The sequence below is a fragment of the Delphinapterus leucas genome, chromosome 9 (genome assembly GCF_059928025.1).
Source record: "Delphinapterus leucas isolate spDelLeu-1000000601 "Yukka" chromosome 9, BTC_Dleu_Yukka2, whole genome shotgun sequence".
Taxonomy (NCBI): domain Eukaryota; kingdom Metazoa; phylum Chordata; class Mammalia; order Artiodactyla; family Monodontidae; genus Delphinapterus; species Delphinapterus leucas.
The window spans coordinates 85307299-85332868 of NC_143137.1; the positions used below are offsets into that span (position 1 = coordinate 85307299).

General features: G+C 35.8%; 1 protein-coding gene across 8 annotated transcripts in view; it reads right to left on the reverse strand.

Moving 5' to 3' along the window:
- The window catches only part of PTPN12 (protein tyrosine phosphatase non-receptor type 12), an 86588-nt gene that overhangs the window by 46382 nt on the left and 14636 nt on the right, over positions 1-25570 (reverse strand). For 7 of the 8 annotated variants that reach the window (XM_089917055.1, XM_089917048.1, XM_089917054.1 and 4 more), the window contains exon 2: positions 8229-8337. In XM_089917055.1, coding sequence (XP_089773181.1) covers positions 8229-8337 — 109 coding nt within the window. Of the gene's footprint in view, positions 1-8228; positions 8338-20582; positions 20617-25570 lie in introns of all 8 variants that reach the window. The other variant, XM_089917049.1, reaches the window with a different exon arrangement.

Consider the following 25570-nt stretch of genomic DNA (forward strand, 5'->3'; position numbering starts at 1 on the left):
CCAATGATACTTATTATTAGGTAATGTCCACTTACGGTAAATAAAATCTTTACAAGAGGGTCTCAAAATATAAATTTTATTAATTTTATAAAATTATGTAGTTTTATTTTTAAAATAAAGGTAATATCAATATGATTTTTAAAAATTATATCTTAAAGAAAGATAGAAGATGAGACTTCCCTGGTGGTCCAGTGGTTAAGAATCCATGCTCCCAATGCAGGGGGCCCAGGTTTGATCCCTGGTCAGGGAACTAGATCCCACATGCCGCAACTAAGAGCCCGCATGCCGCAACTAAAGATCCTGTGTGCCGCAACTAAGACCTGGCACAGCCAAATAAATAAATAAATACTATTTTTTTAAAAAAAGATACAAGATGAAAAGTGAACTGCCCCTGTCCTTGAATTCCTGGGCTCTCTCTTTTCCAAAGAAGACACTATTAAAGTTCCTTTTTCATTCCAAAATTTTTATGCATATACCTATATACTTTGAAAAAGCAGACAAATACAATCATATAAACATGTTGTTCTGAACCTTGTTATTTTTCAGTTAGCAATATATCCTAGAACTCTTCCCAGAGCAAAAACAGATCACCTTACTCGTTTTTAATGTTATATGGACGTTTCGTTACTTATTTAACGAGCTACACTACTGATGGGCCATTTTTTCTTACTAGACACACTACTACAATGAACACTGCAGTACTTGTATCTGTTACCGTCAGTACCAGAGGGTAATAAGTTCCTAACAGAGGAATTGCTACTTGCCTTCTAAAAGGTATATACCAACTTATGCAAGTGTTATTAGTAAGATTAACTAACTGGGTGTTATCATATATTTTAATAGTTGACAATCTAAAAAATAAGACATCAGACTTGCATTTCTTGAATTATGCAAATGGTTGCATATTTTCATATAGTTGTTTGTATTTCTTTTACCAAAGTTGCTTGTTTATACCATTTGAACATTACCCCCATGTGTCTATGTTTTCCTACTGATTTATATGAAATCTTTGTAAAGAGAGAAAAATCAGCCCTTGGTCATAGGTAGTGCAGATAGATTTTTTTAAACTTTTCATTTAGAACTAATTTTAGATTTACAGAAAAATTGCAAAAATATCATAGAGAATTCTCATACATCCCTCACTCATCTTCCCTTAATGTTAACATCTTACTTACATAACCATAGCACAGTTATCAAAATGAGAAAACTAACATTGTTACAATACTATTAATTAAACAACAGACTGTATACAAATTTTACCAGTTAAAAAAAAGTATCTTTTTTCTTTCCAGGATCCCACAATACACTTTGTTATTATTTCTCCTAAGTCTCTTCCAATCTATAAAAGTTCCTCTGACTGATATTTTTCTTATGATTGGAATGAGGTTATGCATTTTGTCCAGAACAGCAGAGAACAATCATGTGTCCTCAGTGAGAAGACACACCAAGGGGTTCATGATGTCAATATGTCATATTACTTGTGAGGTTAACCTTGGTCTTGGTTAATTTGGTGTCAGCTGGTGTCTCCACTGTTACTATCTTTCCCTTTGTAGTAAATAAATATTTGGGGACATACTTTGAGCCTATGAAACCCTAAAGTAGTAGGATTACCTGAGATTCACGGTCTCCAGATTAGAAAGGGCCATAACATGTAACATGCCACTATCATTTTGGTCCTTTCTAATCCAGGGACAGTGACTATTAAAGGCAATTAAAATACAAAAAAATCATACAGAAATGGTAACAGATACAAATAAACTTCTTAGCAAACTTTTTAAAAGGAAAACTAATGAATAACTAATTTATTTGCCAATGACCCAAATTTTATACATTAGTACAAAGGCCCAGTTCTGCTGATTTCATTTATTTATTTTTGGTGAAATTTTCTTTGGAAATTTTTAGGAAGAGATATATAAGAAAGACATAGTAGCTTCTAATTAAAATTATGTATCTCCTTACCATGTTTCCAGGGAAGAGAATGTTTACATGTTTATCAATGCTTTGTTTCTTATTTCATTCCATCCTACATGTCTTTTTAAAAAGCCATTTGGGATAAGGAATATACATATAAAAAATCCTATGCTTTGGCTAAATGACAATAGAATAATTCAGTAGTTAGGACAATGATAGTTAAGTAACTATATGAAGCTTCCTCTCAACCATGTTTGCCAGTAATGATGGGCCCCACCTAATTGCCCTTATTCATGTGGCATGTTAGCCTCTATTCAAAGTATCTCAAAGCCAGAGACTTTGTACAATAGTTGGTTTACCACTGGATCCTTAGTAAATGTTTTGGGGACTGTGAATCCAAATGACAACAGTGGCTCCCAAATGATAGTCAAGACTTGTGCCAAGCTGCTTGCTACATGCAAGCTGGGAATTTTTTTAAATTTTTCTGTGATGGAAAATTTTATGCATATACAAAAATATGATAGTATAATGAATCCCCATCTATCCAGTACCCAACTTCAATAATTATCAGTATTTTGCCAATCTTCTTTCACCTATGGCTAATCATACAGCAGCTGGGGACTGGAAAAAGCAAACTAAAATACAAGATTTCCGAGTCGCATATTCTGCAGTAAGTTTGATTCAGTCAGTTCAAGATGGGGCACAGAAATGGCTTTTTTAAAAAATGAAATAATGCCCTTTGCATGCAGCAACATGGATGGACCTAGAGATTCTCATACGAAGTAAAGTAAGTCAGAAAGAGAAAGACAAATACCATATGATATCACTTATATGTGGAATCTAAAATACGATACAAATGAACATATCTGTCAAACAGAAACAGACTCATAGACATAGGTAACAGACTTGTGGTTGCCAAGGGGGAGGGTGGCAGGGGGAGAGAAGGACTGGGAGTTTGGGATTAGCAGATGCCAGCTATTACATATAGGATGGATAAACAAGGTCCTACTGTATAGAACAGGAAACTGTATTCAATATCCTGTGATAAGCCATAATGGAAAGGAATATGAAAAAGAATATATAAGTATAACTGAATGACTTTGCTGTACAGCAAAAATTAACACAACATTGTAAATCAACTATGCTTCAATAAAAATTTTTAAAAAAGAAATGGCTTTTTTTAAAACTCTAAAGCACAGGCAAATTTTGTAGTCACTACTTCATACTATAGAATCATAGTATATATATATTTTTTTATAATTTTAAAATTTTTTATTTATTTATTTATTTATTAGGCTGCACTGGGTCTTTGTTGCGGCACGGGCTTAATTGTGGTATGTGGGATCTTAGTTCCCCGACCTATTTATTTATTTAGGCTGCGCTGGGTCTTTGTTGCCGCGGGCTTGGTTGTGGTATGTGGGATCTTACTTCCCCAACCAGGGTTCCCAGCGATTGAACCTGGGCCCCCGGCATTGGGAGCACAGAGTCTTAACCACTGGACTGCGAGGGAAGTCCCAATCATAGTACATTATTAAGAATTTAAAAATCAATATTATGCTGTGTATAACACATAATGCATATTTTAATATTCTTCATTGGTGCTGTTATTAAGCATAAACATGAATTGAAATAATTTAAAGAATATTAAAGAAATGAAAACAATCATTCCTCTCCGTGGTTCTGCAGAATGCCTCTACAATCTCCCAAGAGCCCAATTCCAAATAGATAAAACCAATATTCGCTACACAAGAGGCTCTTTAAAGTAGCAACATTTTTTTCTTGAACAAACATCAACACCTATTGCAACAACAAAAATATATATTGTTCACCTCCAAGGAAACACACACCTATTGATAAATCCTAGGTCTGAGAAATAAAAGGATCTCCATAATTAATATTGGGATAGGCAGAACACCCTGATCCATTACTTCTAAAGGCTAGCCAACTCAGTTTTAGCCCTTTTCAACAGACAAAAGCACAGGTCATCCTTGACACAAGAGTATCTAGAAATTTCTTAATTATAGGACTAGCCTCAGTGTTCTACCATAAAATAAACCAAATCTCCAAGATGGCTTGAGAAAAAACTAAGCGATCTCTGAATAGTGATGAAATTGCTTTTAATGGATCAAAAGCAAGGATGTCTGCTCTTGCCACTTCAAGTTAACATTATACTAGAGGTTCTAGCCAGAGCAATAAGGCAAAAAAGACACGCAGATTGGAAAGGAAGTAGTAAAACGGTCATTAGTTGCAAATGACAAGATTCTGATATGTAAAAAGTCCTAGTTTTCACAAAAAAAATGCTAAACTAAATACTAAAATAAATGAGTCCAGGGAGGTCAGTGGATTAAAAAAAAAAAAAAAAATCAACATGCAAATGTAAACTGTATTTCTATATACTAGTAATAAAGAACTTGAAAATACAATTAAAATAATTCCATTCACAATAGCATAAAGACTTTTTAAAAAGAAATACAAGACTTGTACACTGAAAACCATAAAACATTGCTGAGAGAAATAAAGAAGATCTAAATAAATGGAGAGAGACATTCTATATATATATTTCACACCTTCTTTATCCATTCATCTGTTGATGGACACTTAGATTGGAAGAGTCAATATGGTTTAAGATGGCAATTCTCCCTAAATTGATCCACAGATTCATCACAGCTCTTATCAAAATTCCAGTAGGATTTTTTGCAGAAATTGACAAGCTTATCTCACAATTTATATGGAAATGCAAAGGACTCAGAAGAACCAAACCAATTTTTTAAAAATAAGAACACAGAGAACCTAACACTTCTTGCTTTTAAAACTTACTATAAAGCTATAATGATCAAGACAGTGTGATACTGGCTGAAGAATAAGTCAATGAAATAGAATTAGGGGTCCAGAAATAAACCCTTACATTTGCAGTCAGATGATTTCCAACAAAGGAAAGAAGGCAATTCAATGGAGAAAGGATAATGTTCAACAAATAGTGCTGGAACAACGGCACATGCTCAAAGATTATTTTAGACCCTTACCTCACACCATATTAAAAATTAACTCAAAATGAATTATAGACTTAAATGTAGGAGCTAAAACTATAATACTTCTAGGAATGGAATGAGAAAACATAAGAGAAAATCTTTGTGAGTTTGGATTAGGCAAAGAGTTCTTGGATTGAATATCAAAAACATGATCCATAAAACTGATAAACTGAACTTCATGAAAATTAAAAGCTTGCACACTTTAAAAAACACCATTAAGAAAAGACAAGCTATAAACTGGGAAAAAAATTTGCAAATCATAATATCTGAAAAAATATTTGTTATCTAGGGTATGTAAAAATCTTTTATAACTCAGCTTTATAAAACTTTATAACTTTTATAAAAGTTATGAACTTTTATAACTTTTATAAAAAATCAATTTTAAAAAACTACAAATGATTTGAAGAGACTGTTCACCAAAGACAGTATACAGTGGCTAACAGAACATGAAAAGATGCTCAACATCATTAGTCATTAGGAAAATGCAAATTGGAACCATAGGAGATACCTCTATTCTTCTAGTGGATGTGTAGATAACTGTCAATAACTGTGTTAGACTGTCAATAACAAGTGTTAGCAAGGATGTAGAGAAACTAGAACCCTCATACACTGCTGGTGTAAAATGGTACACAGCTACTTTGAAAAACAATTTAACAGTCCCTTAAAATGTTAAACATAAGCTTCTGGGACTTCCCTGGAGGCGCAGTGGTTAAGACCCCGTGTTCCTAATGCAGGGGGCCAGGGTTCGATTCCTGGTCAGGGAACTAGATCCCACATGCATGCCACAACTAAGAGTTCGCATGTCACAATTAAGGAGCCAGCGAGCTGCAACTAAGGAGCCCGCAAGCCACAACTAAGGAGCCTGCGAGCCATAACTAAGACCAAATAGACCCAGGGCAACCAAATATAATTAATTAATTAATTTCAAAAAATAATTTAAAAAAATAAACATAAGCTTCCATAGACCCAGAAATTCCATTCCTAGGTATCTACCCAAGAAAAATAAAACCATATGCCCATACAAAGATTTACCTAGAAATGTTCATAGCAGCATTATTTATAATGTTCCTCAACTACTGAATGGATAAACAAAATGTGATAGCCATACAATGGAATACTAGTGAACAATAAAAAGGAATGAACTACGTACTAATATATTATACAACATGGATGAATCTCAAAAACATGCTAAGTGAAAAAAGCCAGACACAAAAGACTACATATTGTATGATTACATTTATATGAGATTTCCAGGAAAGGAAAATCCAGAGATGGAAAGCAGATTAGTGGTTGCCTGGGGCTGAAGATTACAAACTGGCATAAGTAACCTTTTTGGTGTGATGGAAATATTCTAAAACTGTATTGTGTTGATGACTGTACAACTCTATAAATTTTTTTTAAAGACTGCTTTCCATTTATAGTTATTACAAAATATTGGCTATATTCTCCATGTTGTATAATACATCCTTGAGCATATCGTACACCAATAGTTTATCCTTCCCACCCCTGCCCCCATATTGCCACTCCCACTCCCCGTAGCCACTAGTTTGTTCACTATATCTGTGAGCCTGCTTCTTTTCTGTTACATTCACTAGTTTGTTGTATTTTTTTTAATTCCACATATAAGTGATATCATACAGTATTTGTCTTTGTCTGACTTATTTCACTTAGCATAACACCCTCCAAGTCCATCCATGTCGCTGCAAATGGCAAATTTTCCTTCTTTTTCATAGTTCAGTAGTATTCCACTATATCTATATTTAAAATACCTCTTTATCCATTCATCTGTTGATGGACACTTAGGTTGCTTCCATATCTTGGCAATTATAAATAACGCTGCTATGAATATCGGGGTGCTTGTATCTCTTCAAATTAGTGTTTTTGTTTTTTGCACAGAGAGGATGAGTCCAAAGTCATAGACAGCAAGTGACAGAACCAGGATATGAACTTCCAGAGTCAGAACTCTTCACCATTATGCTATGCTGCCACTTTGTAAAAATGTTGCTACTACCAGCCACTCACAGATCCCACAGCTGAGAGTAAAGCTGAACAAAAATAGAAAGATGAAGGATTAAATTTATGCAAAGAAGACAGTAAGGGCTTCCCTGGTGGCGCAGTGGTTGAGAGTCCGCCTGCTGATGCAGCAGACATGGGTTCGTGTCCCGATCCGGGAGGATCCCACATGCCGTGGAGCGACTGGGCCCGTGAGCCATGGCCGCTGAGCCTGCGTGTCCGGAGCCTGTGCTCCGCAGCGGGAGAGGCCACAGTAGTGAGAGGCCCGCGTACCAAAAAAAAAAAAAGACAGTAAGAAAGAAAGGGAACGAGACAAGAAAGAGAGAGAGGAGGCAATTTGAAAAAGGGATATTAAGGAAGAAGAAAATTTCAAATATAGGGACTGGTCAATGACATCAAAATAGTTAACAGAAAAGAATAAGCACTAAAAAAAGACTACCAAATATGGCAATTAAAGTCACTGGGAAATTTATCAAGGACATTTTAGAAGAACAAGCTTTAGGAATGAATGACATTTTGTCAATTGTACCTCAGTAAAGCTAGGGAAAAAAGGATGAATGGAGAGTTGAGGGAATGGTGTCATGGAATCTATATATTTCAAGATACTTGAAGGAAAAGAGAAAGACTACTGGTAGCTTTAACAGATAGCAGGTATGATATAAATTTTTACTTTATAAAATGGGGACCCTTATGTATGCATGCTTTTAGAGGTAAAGGTATTTTGCTAGAAACCTATGCTATTTAAGAATATAATTATGTTATCGTTATTAGAATATGATGCTATCAGTCTTAGGCATGCCCTCAGAGATACCCTCAGAGATCATATTTAGACTACTGAGAACAGCAGACACACAGGCATGAATCATCTTATGGTTCATTTTTAACGCATAATTAATCAATTAAGGTTCTTACTGTTAATAGACAATAGGTCCTAAGAGTTAATATTTTTAGCATTTTACAAAATGTATTCAATTATACTTATTGAATTATGTCTGTATTATTTTATTTTAACAAAATAACTTCTTTGAACAGGGAGTCCACAAAAGGTATTTTTACTTGGATTTTTCAGAATTTAAAAATGAGTATCAGAGTAATTGTGATGCTTAAAGAAAAATTAAACAATAAAACAACTACAACAACAAAACTATTATCAGAAGGAAAGGCAAGCACAATCACAAATTATTATCATTTATTTATTTAGAATAAAGCTAGTTTAGGCTATAAAACTGCTAATTAGCATTTCCATTTGTTCCTTTAATGGCATTTCAAACTTACATGGCAGTATGTCCTTATATCTGTTCTTTTTAACATTTTCTTCTTTTTCTCCAGTGGCTGTAGGATAAATCTTTTCTGTTCTATACTTGGTTGACAATCTTCTTAGTCGCTTAAAATCAAAAAAAAAAATTCAAGTTCAGAAAAACATTAGTATTTCAAAATTTTAATGAAAATTGTAATGATAAATAGCTCTTCATTGAATTTTGCTAACCCTGATTCCTCCCAACTCATTTTCTTGTTTTTGTAGTTTCACAATATCTCCCTACCCCTTTATAATTAACCCTAAGATTATTTCATTTTTAGCATAAGTGTAAACATAAGATTAATACTCCAAACAGTAGTAAAAAACAAAAAGGGGGGGGGGGAGACACTAGAATAAAAGTAATTTTATTTAAATAAATCATTAATACACTGAATCAGAATATTTACCTCAGGGTCTCAAAAAGCAAATTTGAAAATCATGCCTAAAAGATTATGTACAAGTTTCTTTATTTCTTCTCTCAATAAACCTTGAGCACCCATGATGTGCAAGCGTCCTTCCAAGGCATAAGCTAATAATTACTTATAAGACACTGCAAAACAAAGTTCTTTGATATTGAATTGGAAATGTCTAACAAAGACCAATTCTGCTTATTCACTGCATTACAGAAGTGGTTTGTGAGTTAGTGACAAATTCTTACCACATATGGCGGTAGGGATGTTCTTTGGGCTGGAATATTTCTGCATGTCAGTAATACACTTCCTGCTTTCAGAAGCACTGAAAGTCAGCATTGTGAATTGTTTAAATTCACTACTCAACTACATTGCTGAAATTTAATTTCAAAGGAGCCTGCTTTCTTCCAGGCTTAAAGACATATTGAAGGCATTCTAGTTTAACTATTCCACAAAATTATTAAATACAAATGAAAAAGAAATCTGGTAATGTTTAACTTTTTCACCATTTTATTTTTGTTCCTCGTGATGCTAATAATTAAGCAACTAAGAATATTATGTCAGTACTTTTAAAAAATCACAGATAGAACTTTAATTCAAGATCCTTAACTTATTCTTGTATTGACATACTTTAACATATAACACTTGAAATAATCTTAAAATAGATCCTTACACATAGAATAGTAAGCTTTCTGTTTTTCTCTGAAAAACTACTGAGCTTTATCATCACAATCTTAGAGATCTAAAGCAGGAATATTCATTTTTAAGATAAAAATACTTAACTAGAATCTTGTTCTGCACTGGCACAATGCCAAAGCAAAATTCTCCACATTTATGATGTTATTTCCTGTAGTAATAAAGTTCTCAAAGTATGTAGGTGTACTGGGGGTAAAAATTGTATTTAAAAAGTAAATGTGCTGTTCGTGAGGGTGTGGGAAAACCAGAACTTTGATGCAATACTGGTAGAAAAGAACATTAGCACAACCCCTAAGGAGGGTAATTTGTCAACTACAAATATAACCCTTTAACCTAGGAACTGCACTTCTACAAATTTGTTCTCTAGGTAAATGGCACACACTCATGAAATGATGTACACACAAAGTTATTTATTGCAGAATTGTTTATAACAGCAAAAGACTGCAAAAATTGGAAAAGACTATTAATAGAGGACTGGCTAAAAAGATGTTTCATTTATATACAATCAAATATGACATATGTTGAAAACAAATGAGGAAGCTCTTGATATACTGTGATATGGAAAGGTCTCAAAAATATATATTAAGTGTAATAAAGCAGAGAACACAATAGTATATATATAACTATTGGTGTTAAAAAGAAAAAAATACATTTGTATGTGCTTGTACATGTGCATAAAACATCTCCGAAACTATTAACAAAAGTTGTTGTCTATGGGGAAGAGAATGAGTTGCTGTAGGAAATGGATGGGAAGGAAACATTAATATACGTCGTTTCATACTTTTTGGATTACATGAATGCATTACCTATTCAAAAATAAAATGTTAAAAAAGTAAAAGAAAAGATTATTCATAATTTCATTATTCCACATTAACAAAGATCCTCCCAGTTATTAACATATATATCTCACATATTTAATCAGAATTTTTGCATTTTCTCTGCTCAAAGATTTTCATTTTTAAGTATAGTACCTTAATGTATTACAAAATATTCTATGTGAATGTGACTAACAGAAGGATATCAATCCAAACAGTTGCAGAAACACAGGGGGAAAGGGATATAACTTAGGTAACTGTCACTGAAAAAAAACCCACATACACACATATAAAAAAACTACAAAGCAAAGGGAAGAGGGGATGAATTTAATTATAAAATGTAAATGCCCTTCTGGAATACCTGCTGCAATCACTCCAAGCATTTCTTCTTTTACAAGATAAATTGTGTTACTGAGAAATGTGCAAAACAAAGTTTTTATAGAAAATGACTTCTCATTTCTCATATAATGAAACTTAAGAACACTTCTGTGTACAAATAAATATCTGAGTTTGAATTTTTATACATTCAGTTTTCTTAAAGACTAGCACAGCATGGAATGCCTTCTACTGTCACGGTTCCAATGAAGAATGTTCTATTAAAATAAGTCTACATAAGTAGTGTACTTAGAAATTTTCATACCCCTTAGAGATACTAATCTTTGATGTAGTATAAATAAAACAACGGTGGCCTATTAAACATAAAAACTGTTTCGTACTTTTAAAAAAATTGGCATCAAAAAAATTCTACCCAACTGTATTAAAAAGATATCCTCAAATAGGAACTTATTTCCTAACAAAAAGATCAGCTTTATAGTTAGTTGCTTGAATTAAAATTCTTGATCTGACACTCTCTGGCTAGAAGACACTGAATTAATTTAACCTGTATCTCATCCTCTGTGATCTGAGGATAATACCTACTACTCTCACCAAAAAGCCTGGCATGAAAAAATGGGCTCAATAAATGTTAACTATTACTATTGAGTAATTACTGAAACTCTTTAAATGTTATTTGCTACTACAGAATTCTTTCTTTCTTTAAATAAAACCTTTCTTAGATCAGAGATCAAAAGGAGTCACATATTCTAAGCCAATTTGTTTGCTTGGGAGTGTTGAGTATTTTAAAGCATGCTTCATTCATATTGTCAAATTTGCGCATGCTTCAGAATCACCTGGAGGGCTTGTTAAAAGGATTGCAGAGCCCCACCCTCAGAGTTTCTGATTAGGCAGGTCTGGGATGCAGCCTGGGAATTTGTATTTAATGAGTTTCCAGGTGATGCTGCAGCTGCTGCCTGGGGTCTGTGTGTACGAACCACTGGTATAAGGTATGTTCAAGAGGAAGGAGTATGGTGATCGACTGCATGGGGGAATGGATGTTGATTTTCAACAATTCTTAGATTCCTCTGGATCTTATGTACAGATTGGCAGCATTGACAATTTCTGAAAAGTGATTAGGGATTTTTCTTGGGAGGAGGAGCACGGATTAGGGATGAAGAAGGAAAAATGTAATTATCAAGTAGCAAAAACAAAGGGATGGGGAGGAGATCACTGTTCAGCAGCAAGTGGGAGCAAAAAAACCACACCACCTATAAACAAAAGTACTTAAATGAAAGAATTAAAAGGTTTTGAGGGAATTCCCTGGAGGTCCAGTGGTTAGGACTCGGCCCTTTCACTGCCAGGACCTCAGGTTCGATCCCTGGTCGGGGAACTATGATCCCACAAGCCGCGCGTGGCGTGGCCAAAAAAAACCCCACAAAGTTTTGAGATTAAATTCTAGATAAACTGGGAGGTACAGCACACCAAAACTCCTTCCTAAATCTCTTAAAACATCAGAATAATACAACAATGTACAGATCTGGTAGCCCTTGACACCAGCAGTATGTAATTGATAAACAAAACAAAACACCATAAAAAGATGCTTTAGAGATTCGACTTTTAAAAATTATCATGATAATCATCTTTCTGTGTCTTTGTGTATGCTCTTTCTTTGCTTCTTAGTAGTCATTCCACTCACATACCTCCAAATCTTATACATCTTTTAAGTCCTAGCTCCTTGAGAGTTTCTTACTCCCCTCATGCAACAATAATCTTTCCCTTCTTTAGACTGTATATGTACTCTTGAAACACCATTTCCTTCTCTTTATGATAAATATATAAAGAGAATACATCTTATTTCCTCTACTAAACTCTAAACTCTATGAGTACAAGATTACTGTCAGATTAAAATGTGTAATGCCCGGCATCCCTGGAGAATATTTAATGCTTATATGTTAAATAAATTAATCTTAGAATAAGATTTGAATGCTGGCCTAAACGAAAGAAGACAGTTTTGTTCTTTGAATACCACACCAAATTTAATGTCCCAATAGTACTTGGGAGGAGACATAGCACCACCAAAGTTCATTTAACTATATGAAATGGAAAGTACCTACACATATCATTTCATTTTAACTTCTGACCACCATTTCCATTGTCTGTAGTGAAGTTGTCAATATGAAATTGAGAAACATGCCATAATATACTAAGGAACATTATTCGTAACTACAGTGCTACGTGACAGTTTGTATGAGAACAGCACTGAACTAAACACTAATAAAATCATTTATTAAGCTATACATAATTACACTAAAGCATGAAAATATTTTGAATCGTTTACTGTCCTAACTGGCAAAAATATAGCTAAATGGTATATTTACATCAACTTATAGGTACTATTGACACCCCTTATCATGTGTGGCGCTTTCTTTTTTTAACTAAACAAACAAACAAAAAACCTTTAAGAAAGACATTTTCAACTACCCTTAAAAGTCTTGAGAAAGTCACATAATAAACTCTTATAATTCCATTCTTATCTCAGTTTCTATTCTAAAAAGCAAGCCTGATTATTTTACTTTGTCCCACGCTTAAAAACCCTCCAATGGGTCTATCACCTCCTAGATAAATTACTAAATCCTTTCATTTTAACATATTTTGAAAGCTGCCTGTCTGATTTCCCAGCTTCTTCTTTTTATAACACTCTTACTCAAGAGTATGACGCTTCAGCCATATAGAATTATTTACCACCACCAGCAGAAGCACCCTTCCACCCCTCATCATCACAGTTCTACAATTTTTCCTCTTGCTGGTGAGTTAATAGGAGGACTCTGGCTAGAGTGTTATTTCCTTTCTGAAGGCTTTCTTTCTTATTTTTTTTAAAATAAATTTATCTATTTTGGGGTCTTTGTTGCGGTGCGCGGGCTTCTCGTTGCAGTGCGAAGCACGGGCTCTAGGCACGCGGGGCTTTAGTAGTTGTGGCGCACGGGCTTAGCTGCTCTGAGGCATGTGGGATCTTCCCGGAGCAGGGCTCGAACCCGTGTCCCCTGCATTGGCAGGCAGATTCTTAACGACTGTGCCACCAGGGAAGCCCCTAAGTCTTTCTTGAACACTCCCTTCCTCATTGCTCCCAGTTCCCAGCACTTAGTAGTCAATAGTATTGTTTTATTAGCACTTCTGAAAAGTATTTACAGTCTAATGCGTCACCCATTAGACTATAAAACTGAAAGAAGAGACTGGACTATCTTATTGTACTTTATAGCTAGTGCAATGCAAATCACATTAAAATGGGTGATTTCAAGAATTGTTTAATTAGCCTTCTCAGATAAGTCAGAGATGTCTCTAATACATTAGAATTTGTGATGCAAACAAAAATGGAGTTTAATATTCACTGTTTTAAAGTTCCAAACAAATTAGTTTCTCTTTATTTCTTAAAAACACAGAAGTTTTATTCCCCAATCCTAAATCAATAACTCATTCTCAGAGGCCCCTAAAGTCACATGCAATATGACTATCCCCTTTAAGGTATCCAGTTGTGTGTCAAGATTTGGTTCTTTAAAATGGTAGAACAGTTCCCTTGTTTATCTAAGGACCAAAGCTAGTGACAATGTGTTTGTGACACTTGTTGAATCTCTCCAGTCAAAGAGCGAACTGTCTACTCAATTGTCCACTGGGTGTCTCACAGGCATCACAACCATGTCCAAAGAGCACCACCATTCAACAGCTGCTCAAGCCTCAAAGCTGGGAATAATCATGATTCCTACCTCCACCTCCCCTCACCCCCAACATCCAGTCAATCCATCAGCAAGCTGTGTTAGCTCCACCGCTAAAACTTACCTAATTCTCTTCATACTCACCAAACAGACTTAGAATTCAGAATAAATGTAGACAGGAACAGGTGTTAAACTTACTTGTTGGCTGGATTTTCAACCAGGACAATTAAGAAAACAGACAGAAAAGTAGTAGAGCTAAAGTAAAATTAAGCTAACTCAAATTCTTTTTGTATAAGATGGCCTATAAATAAATACTGGAGCTCAAGCCTTCTCGTACTGTTACTAGGCCACACACTGCTGCCCCCAATTCCTGAATGCCATTAACACTTAAAAAACAGCTTCATAAGACACTAATTTTAGTAAATATGCACACACTATACAAATCCAAACAACATTACCTTAAAGTGAAATAAGATGGAATTACTTCAAGTTTTAGAGTTACACTGTAGCAAAATATATGAGTACCTATATAGTACTGCTTTTGCCATTGCTCTGAAATATTTCTGAGGCAAATACTGGAAAATCCATCTGAATTTTAAAAGGCAGGGCGTTTGGCACATAGTTGGCACACAGTAATAACTGTTAAATGAAAAAATTCATCTGGTTTTATGCCTGAAATGTTAATGCCATCAGTCACAAAAGCCCCTCAATCGTAATACTACTGCGCTAATCCAACCACATAAGGTGGATGATTTACTAAGACAAAATAAATTTTTTTTAAACCTCAAATATAAAGTAACGGCAGCAAGTAGTAAAATCAGAGTATAATTTCCACCAAACATATACTATCTCTAACTTAACTGGCTGTTCTTAAATCTCTACAAATATATTTATATAAAACTATGTATGCCTCTAATAATAACTGTTGAAAGCAACTAAAATAACTAACGGGTCTTTCAGCTACACAACTGCAACGTTTACCTTTAGGTGCAAAATATGAAACTCTGCCTTTCAAAATTCATCTTCCTATCTTTGCTCACGCTTTACCTACTGCTGCATGACAGACTAAATTGTCTGCCATTCTTCTTCAGAAATGCATAGCTATGCCTTCTCATTAAAGCTAAGTCAGGGGCTTCCCTTGTGGCGCAGTGGTTGACAATCTTACCAGTCTTTGGGTATTAATAAGAGTAATGATTTTTACTCTTTGATCATCCTGATTTCGATGCTTCAGTTATTTTCCTAGTAGTCTACCAAGCAAACCCCTCACTTCTTTCTAGCTCAGTACTGATATTATCTTGCTGAAACATTCCCTGAGAATAGTCCTGGCACCCAATCCCATCTTCTACTTCCTCCCATACTGCTTCCTCATCTCTACCCACAGCACTTGCTATATACCTCTCATCTAGGACGTCAGCCAATGTACAATAATTATTTATATGTGCACATACACCATCCCTGGTAGAACATGAGTTCCCTGAAGATGCAGACCATATCTTATTCTATTAATACCAGCTACTACAAGCATAACCTGTGACAAACTGCAGCAAGTCAATATACTCTTTAGGTCTTCTCAGGTGGTTATGTTCAGAAGAAACGGATGCAAATCAGAATTGACCAGTAAACTTAGGAAACGATTTTCTCACACTCCTTAAATTTCATTACCACTTCACAATGAGACAGCTTTGAGTCAGAGAAGCTGGGGTTCAATTCCTAGTTCCATCAAATAACAGCAAAGGAGATCTCCTCAACATAGTAGCTTTATAATCCTCCCTGAATAGATGAAGCAATGGATCTTCATTTTGAGAATTCGTTTTTAAATAAAACTTTGTACTACAGACTTTATATTTTAAAACAATGAATATGGCAAAACATAGAAGTTTTTAAGAAAAAAGGTAATAAAAAAATTTCACAGCAAGACTATAATCATTTTTTGCACACCCTAGACAACAAGCAAATGGTTTCCTTTTCTTAAAGGAAAGGCTCCTGTTCTCTGGTTTGAAAAGAAAATACAGTACTTTCTCAAGATCAAAATATTAGGAGGATATAATCCAAGTTTATCCCCTCCCTACCTCTGGGCTATATTTTTTATGGAAAAAAAGTAGAATCCTATTTGAACTAAGAGGACAATGCAATTGTTTTGTTAATACAGCAAATGGGAAAAAAAAAAACAGCTCCCAGGTTTACTTTATTTTGTTTCTACTCACAAAGCCTTCAACTCTTTCATCTGTTTCATCATCCTTTATCTCATGTCCCTCTAACTATTTAACTCGTGTAACCACTGGTTCCACATTTTCCAGGTCAATCCCAACTTCAAATATTTTGTCCCACTGTCCCCACAGCAAATTGCTCAAAAATTCCAAAACCTGGGTATTAATACTATGGCTTCTGGCTATGCCTCCCTTTATCTAGTTATGTGTCTTGATTTAAGGAAACATGATCACTATAGTGCTCTTTACCCTTTAGTCTCCACTGAGGAATACTCTGCCAAGCCCAGACTCTCAAAATATTACAAAGCAATCCGTCACTAATCTCATTATTCCAAAATATATAATATAAACATACAGTGAGCTAGAGAATATTGAGTGCCAGGTTTAACACATTAAGTTACAATAACATCGACTGTCCAACTAAAAAATAAAACAAAGAAGACCCCTCAAATTAATAGCATGGATGCAGAATTCATATTTTCATCTTTGCAAAAATGTAGCACAGGAAGATTCACCTTTGCAGTTTAAGAAAGCTCAATTCATATCTACCACTATACGGAAATAAATTATTTTTTGCTAGGCCAGACTGCCACAAAGCTGTGGTCAACAGACCAAACTTTTTAAAGAGAAACCTATACTTCCTGGGGAACCATTAAGTCCTGAACCCCCTGAAAATTTCACTCTTCCCTCTACCACTTACACTGAAAACTACTTTCATGAAGTCACCAATAATCTCCAAAAGGCATCAAAACCATAATCCTCAATTCCTACAAAGTATTTAACTCCTTTCTTCAATTTCATGAAACAAGTGTCTCTTGATTCTCCTCTAACCCTTTCTGGTCCTTTGCATCCAGCCCCTTAAAGCATGTGTTCTCTCTTGAACTATTCTCTCCTCAGATTTTGTCTTTTATCAAGTTTATCTCCTGCCTACCACGCCTTTAACTATTACATTTATGACGATCCCCAAATCTCTATTTCTGCTGACTTTTCTCCCCAGTTCCAGTTCCATATTTTTTTTAAAGACTTTTTTTATTAGTTTATTTATATTTATTTTTGGCCGCGTAGGGTCTTCGTTGCCGCGGGCGAGCTTTCTCTAGTTGCAACGAGCAGGGGCTACTCTTCGTTGCGCTGCGCGTGCTTCTCATTGCAGTGGCTTCTCTTGTTGCAGAGCACAGGCTCTAGGGGCGCGGGCTCAGTAGTTGTGGCTCGCGGGCTCTAGAGTGCAGGCTCAGTAGTTGTGGCGCACGGGCTTAGTTGCTCCACAGCATGTGGGATCTTCCCGGAACAGGGCTCGAACCCGTGTCCCCTGCGTTGGCAAACGGATTCTTAACCACTGCGCCACCAGGGAAGTCCCTGCTTCTGTTTTATGTTTTTTGGCCGTGCGGTGTGTGAGATCCTAGCTCCCCGACCAGGGATTGAACCTGCACCCCCTGCATTGGAAGGCAAAGTCTTAGCCACTGGACTGCCAGGGAAATCCCTCCAGTTCCATATTCAAACTGCTTATGGAACATCCACAACAGCAACTCAAACCTAACTAGATAAAAAGAAATTCACCTGCTTCTATGTCCCTTTTTATTTCCGTGGCACCTCTGCCCTCCTTAACCATTCAGAGTTAAAAACCTCCTAGTAGTTTTGGACTCTTCCCCCTTATATGTCCACTTGCTTCCTCGCACATCCAGTCAGTTTCAAGTTCTGGTGAGTCCACCTCAATAAACATCTCCCAAACCTGTCCCTTAACTTTCTAGTCCCACTGCCAACGAAGAAAGATAGCTGTTTTAAGTATAGGATGATAGGTAACTTAATTTTCTTTCCTTTAATTATATTGTCTTTTCAATTAAAAATAAAAAGATTTAAGAAACGCTTTGTTGTTGCTGGTTTGTTTGTTTTTGCCACGCTGCGGGGCATGTGGGATTTTAGTTCCCCGACCAGGGATCGAACCCGTGCCCCCTGCATCGGAAGCACATTGTCTTAACCACTGGACTGCCAGGGAAATCCCTCCAGTTCCATATTCAAACTGCTAGACTGCCAGGGAAGTCCCAAAGAAACCCTCTGAATGACTGAGGAAAAAGAGAAAATTTGGTGAGCATAACAAAATAGTATAATAAATAAATAATTAATTAATGTATGTCAAGGAGTAGAGACAGAAAAAAATGCATTTATGTTTATTAAACCATGCGTATAAAGCACCATACCCAACATCTAGCATAGAGCATGCCTTTAAATATGTAAAGACGGAGAGGCTTCCCTGGTGGCGCAGTGGTTGAGAGTCCGCCTGCCGATGCAGGGGACACGGGTTCGTGCCCCGGTCCGGGAAGATCCCACATGCTGCGGAGCGGCTGGGCCCATGAACCATGGCCGCTGAGCCTGCGCGTCCGGAGCCTGTGCTCCGCAACGGGAGAGGCCACAACAGTGAGAGGCCCGCGTACCGCAAAACAAAATAATAATAAAAATATGTAAAGACTGAGATGACCATATAGGATTTATTAACAGATGAGGAATTTAAGGAAATATTTTAATTACCTGCCTCAGATTAGTTGACGTGTTACTGAAACTAGCAAATACCAAAATATCTTTATTTGTATACTCAAATACTATCTTTTTTTTGTTCTTAAAGAGCATTTTAATCTTTTTGTGTGTACCCTAAGGTTTGATGCCATACCACAGTACAATGCTTGAGACCACACTGTTCATTACCAGCTACAGTTTCTATTTAAAAATTCAGAAAGCAATTTTCAACTGTATATTCCAAGTCTATTCTAGGCTGCATTAGACAAAATAAATTATGGGCCAAATTCCAGAATGGTAGAATAAATTGTCATTGATGTTCTCCCTAATCCTTCCATTATGGATCTACACAGAGATCACATATGTCCCGTTATTTATTCGAAAGCTTGAAAATTACCTGGCAAACCAGACTTAACTTTACAAGCCATATTTTTGCAACCTCCCATTCCACTCCCCAAGTCTAGTAACACATAAGGAATTGCTATTTAGGGATCTGCTGGGCCCATTTTTCCTATCAATGCATAAAAACGCTTTAATATAAGATATTTATGTTTTTAAAAAGATAAAAAATTAACTATAATAAAGGATGTGCTTTCACATAATCATTTCATTTTTCAAAAAGAAGAGAAGACCAAGTAGAGATAAAGTCAAGTTAGGCCGGCAAACTTTTGTTTGTAAAATTAAGGTTTAAAATCTTAACAGAGACACAGTTTGGCAACTATCACAAGGTTAAATAGAGTTACCATATGACCCAGCAATTCCACTCCTAGGTAAATATACCCAAGAGCACTAAAAACGTATGTCCACACAAAAACGTGTACACAAGTGCTCACAGTAACATTGTTCATAAAAGCCAAAAAGTGGAAACAACCCAAATGTCCATCCACTAATGAATTAATAAACAAAATGTAGTCTAGTCATACAATAGAATGTTATTTGGCCACAAAAAGGAATAAAGTGCTGATACATGCTCAGCTGATAAATCTTGAAAACGTTATGCTAAGTGAAAGAAGACACAAAAAACATATATAATATGATTCCATTTATATGAAATGTCCAGAATAGGCAAATTTATAGTCAGAAAGTAGATTAGTGGTTTCCAGGGTGGTGGGGTGAAAGGGAGTAAGGTGTGACTGGTAATGGGTATGGGGTTTCTTCTCACAGTGATGAAAAAGTTCTGAAATTAGATAGTGATAATTTCCTGCAAAAAGTATTTCGTTCTGGCATTATATTAGACTTGGTCCGGAAAAGGCCAGATCACACTACTGTGAAGTTATGTGCACCCCAAGTTACCAAGGGCATGATTTTGTCTTCGAATATCTCTTTGTAATAACGATAAACAGTGCTCCTCTTTCATATAACACACAAAAATCAAACAAAAAGCCAAACTTCAATCATGATAAAAACTAGGATCTACCTACATATAATTATCAAGATTTCTGCAAGAAATCTTGCACATAACTTCCTACCCCAAGTTACCAAGGGCATGATTTTTGTCTTCGAATATCTCTACCTATATAGTTGTTTGCCCTAACCACTAAAGGAAGAGGAACCAGCTAGTTGTTGCTAAGTGCCATTACAGTGTCTCAGATTACCAAGCCACACAATATTCATATAACATTAGATAGCTCTGCTCAACTCATGAATTAACTGTTATGATTTTCAAATAAAACCTACTTTCTCAGCTTGCTGACATACTGGATCTGGACACCTATAATAAAAGGAAAAAGTAAGATTCAATTATCACCTTCATGAGGATGACTGGTCTTATATCATTTTTCCTAACCTACTCTATGTGTCAGGTACTCTTTTAGGTGGTACAGATATAGTGGTGAACAATATATTGCCCTCAGGTAGCATATATTCCAAAAGTAGATCTTGGTCATATAGTATTTATCATTTCCGCTTCTTCTATCCATCATTTGTTAACAGGTTTTATCCCATCACTACAACCACTGCTGCCACCCAAGATAATAATTTTCTGTCTTCCAGAGATAATCTTTTATATTTTTCTTTATTCCTCCACAATACCTAGTATCTTCCATGTATCACATATTCAGTAAAGCATGGCAAGTCTTTTAAACAAAATGGGCACTGATACCATATTCAGAGCATCACAAAGTCAATGAATTGGCACCCTACTATCACATTTATAACTTAGTTCAATAAGCTGAGATAATAGAGTTTGTATAACTGGAGAGTATACATTTAAAATGCTACTTGAAATTTGATCTTTGTGGTTTACCATCATACTGACATATGAAACTGATAAAAAATGAAGTGTAATTTAAAATAATTTATTTAAAGTAATAAGCCCCTTGTCCTAAATAACATACCTGAAGACACTTTGTTTTTGATTTGCTTCTTTATTATATTACCTACAATGTCACCAAGGAAAGTTTTCAATCTTTTATCACCAGGGGGAAAATGTACAGAATATATGGGTGCTAATACACACATATAAAAACCCATCAACATATTCTTAGAGATGAGGTATATATGTGTGCCTATGTATACACATACATACATATAATTTAAATATGTAATATATTAAATTTAACAGTTTAAAATTTATACAAGCAATGCGTGCAGATGCTAAAACATTCAAACCATAATGTCAAGTTGTGGCATGGGCTCCTAAGACCACCCGCAGGTTCAGTGATACATGAGGACGACTCACAGGACTATCTCTACTGTCACATTCACAGCTATGATTTATTACGGCTGAAGTATACAAAGCAAAAGCAGCAAAGGGAAAGGAGCATGAGGCAAAGTCCAGAAGAAACTAGGCACACGGTTTCAAGAGTCCTCCCCTAATGGAGTCACACAGGACCCACTGAATTACTCCAGCAATGAGTTGTGACAGCATTGGTGAAATGCTGTCTACCAGGGAAGCTCATTAGAGTCTCAGTAGCCAGAGTTTTTATTGGTGGCTGGTCATACAGGTACTCTCTGTCTTAGCAGGAACCAAATTCCCAGATTTCCATAAGGAAAGTAGGTGTTTAACAAAAACTATATTTGTACAGTAAAGGCAAAGGGAGCCATTCTTATCATGGAATGATGGGAATCCTCCCCAAAAGTCCAAGTTCCCAGACCCCAGCCAAGGGCCAATCTTACAAGTAGGCCTTTCTGAGGATAGCAGTCACAGGCTTGTTGTGTTAACTTTTTCTGCACACAATTATAAATGAAAGAGTAATCACCTCTCCTCCATATCCCTCCCCTTTGAAGTAACCAACCATGTTAAGCCTCTTTATTAATAGATATTTTATAGATTGTTTCACAAAAAATTGCTGTAACTAATATACTTGGACATACTATTTTACACACATATGCAAATATTTTAAAGAAAAGATTCCTAGAAGTTGACATGATGGGTCTAAGAGTATACACATGATCAATTCTATTACAAATGGCCAAACTGCTTTCCAAAAAATGCCTTACCAGTTTACCTTCCTAACAGATCCAGAATACTAGTTTTTCTCTATCCTTGCCAACATTTGCTATTATCAATTTCTGAATTGCCATGATTATCAATTTTTGAATTTCACCAAATTTGGTGGAATCTGATAGACCCCTCAAAAGTTAACATTAATTAACTTGTATTTCTCTGATTACTGAATAGGTTGGTGACTTTTCCCCCACGTTTAAATAATTATTTGCATTTTTCTTCTGTTAATTTTCTTAGCATTTGTTAATTTTCCTATTGGAGTGTTATATATAGAAGCTACTCATATATTTTAGACAATAATCCTCCAACTGTTTAATGTGGTTAAAATGTTTTATCTCAATCTACTGCTTATCTTGCATTACCTTTTGTATTATAGATGTCTTTCATTTTTATGAGGTCGAATTTGAGCTTTATTATTATAATATTTGTGCTTTAAATACAAGTCAGGAGGAAAAACACTCTAATTCAGACTGGCTTTGTCCCTAAATGTTTCACCAGTCTCTTTACACTGGCAAACTGACTCCTTTAGACAACTATTACATTAAAAAAGTTTACCCAAATATGGTGGATCTTTTTTGAACTTGCTTATTTTAAAATAAAATGAAAAACTCTTATAATTCAGCTACCATTTTAGACTACAAAGTGAAGTCTCAGGCAAAACAGTATTCTGCATCGCTTTGTGAAGTGACAATTCTTAGGTACAAGCTAATTTCTAATAGGATGAGGCCATTAGGGTGACTTGGTACTTCATTGTCAGCTTGACTTCTCTGAGCCATACAAAACCTCCTGTAATAATACTTAATGTGTAGTGTGGGTACACTGGCAATCTCTGGGAGTAAAATATTTTAAAGCATATCCCCTATAATCAAATAAAATTTATTATTTAAATTATAAATCTTCTGTTGGCTAGAACATTTCATGAATGACAAAGACCAAATCTTTTACCTCTGAAAAACTGATTTAGCAATTATTCTAAAAATTCATACTATTTTTAACCAATTCCTTGTTTATTTAGAAGTCTTAATATATAAATTCACCAACGGCCCTACTATATGAGTTATTTCTATAAATGTTCTTTTTGACTGTGCTTATTTAGTTAATAATGCTAACTGCTGTTCCCTGAAGTCTCTTCTTTATCCCCACCTTTATTTGTTTGCTCATAGGGTTCCCTCTACTTATAAAGTCCCTCCACCAAAATTCACCTATCCTTCTAGGCTCATTTTGAAAGCACTTGCTTATTAAGCATTCCATGACTCTCCTAACAGTATATGATTTTTCCTTTTTAAGAATCCTCATTTTAAAAAGAAAAAAAAAAAAGAATCCTCATTGCACAACAACATGAATGTACTTAATGCCAATGAACTGTACACATAAAAACAGTTAAAACATTGACTTTCGTTATGTACGTTTACCAATAAAACAGCTGCCCCCCCCAAAAAAAAAGTAGAGGGACTTCCCTGGTGGTGCAGCAGTTAAGAATCCACCTGCCAATGCAGGGGACACAGGTTTGATCCCTGGTCCAGGAAGATCCCACGTGCTGCGGAGCAACTATGCCTGCGTGCCGCAACTACCGAGCCCACGCTCTGCAACTACTGAAGCCTGCGCACCTAGTACCCATGCTCCACAACGAGAAGCTACCGCAATGAGAAGCCCGTGCACCGCAACAAAGAGTAGCCCCCACTCGCCACTAGAGAAAGCCTGCATGCAGCAATGGAGACCCAATGCGGCCAAAAAATTAAAATTAAAAAAAAAAAAAGTATAGAGTGCCAGGTAAACAGTAACACAAGGCTTGGCAGTAAGAGGGTAGAAATGGGAGAAGGGATCCAGGGTTAAGAGAGGAGGGGAGAATAATAAACCAAAACAGTACATTTATTAGCTTTCTGAGCAATCCTCACTCCCTTCCCCAACTTCTCTTTTCCCTAAAATGTCTACAGCAGATTTACCTTTCAGGACAACTCATATATATGATAGGATTTCATAGACAGGAGTAATTTTCCCACTGCTTTAAAAAAATAACATAAAATCCATTCAAAAAAATTTTAATGCAAATTTGTCCTACCCTCTTCTCAGTGCTTTTGACAAGCTCACCCATGACTTCTATTCCCAAATTCAGGGTTAAATCCAAATTCACAATTCTTTTTGTAACTCCTCAATCCATTTACCCTCTACATGACCCTCCAGGTTCTGTTCCTAACTCTCTAGGACTGAGAGTTTATCATCCTCAAGTAGACACTTAAGTGTCCCGAATGTTCCATATTCTTCCCTGTTATTCTCAGTATATATTCTTTATCTCAGAAATCTCATCTTCTTCCGTGAGTTCAACGATCACCCATACACAATAAATTAGAGAGCTACAGGGCCAACCATGACTGGCCTGAGATCTAAATTCAACTCAAACTCTATACATCTAAAATTGAACTCAGTACCCAACTCCTCAAATTTATCTTTCCTCCTGTATTCCCTATCTCATCACTACCACTTAGTGTCCACATTAGCTCAGATAAATTCTTCCTCACCCTCCCATATCACCAAATCTGGTGAATGCTATCTCAAAACTGCCTTCCAAATCCATCCCTTTTCTTCATATTCATTGTCACTGTCTCCAGGCCCTCCTGCTTGAACAGCTCAAATAGCTTTCTAAGCAGTCTCTGCTTGTATCCTTACCTCTCTGCATTTTATTCTCCACACAGCAGCCAAGGTGATCCTGTTAAAATGTAAGTTAACATCATACCTAAGAGTAAAACTCATGTCATTTAGAGTAAAAGCCAAAGTCCTAACAATGACCTACAAGAACCCTGGATAGTTTGCCGTAACTCCCAACACTATTACAAATCTACTACTCTCTTCCTCACCCATTCTGCTCAAGCACGCTGGCTTCCTTGATATCCCTTCAATACACTCTTAACTCAAATACTTGGGCACTTAATGCTCTTTCTGTCTGGAATACTCTTCTCCCAGATAACCGCATGGCTCACTCCCTCACTATTTCAAGTCCTGGTTCCATGTTTTAACCACCATACATAATAATATCCCCTACACCTGTCATATGGTAGACTGATCATATTAATAGCTTGATTTTCAACTCTTCCTATATTAAAACCACATGTGGCTTCACAGTTCTTCCGACTTAAAAGGTGTAATTTATCTCCCAACCCCTTGAAGTTGAGGTGGCATTATAACTTGCTTTGGCCAACAGAATGTGAGATCATTTTGGAAC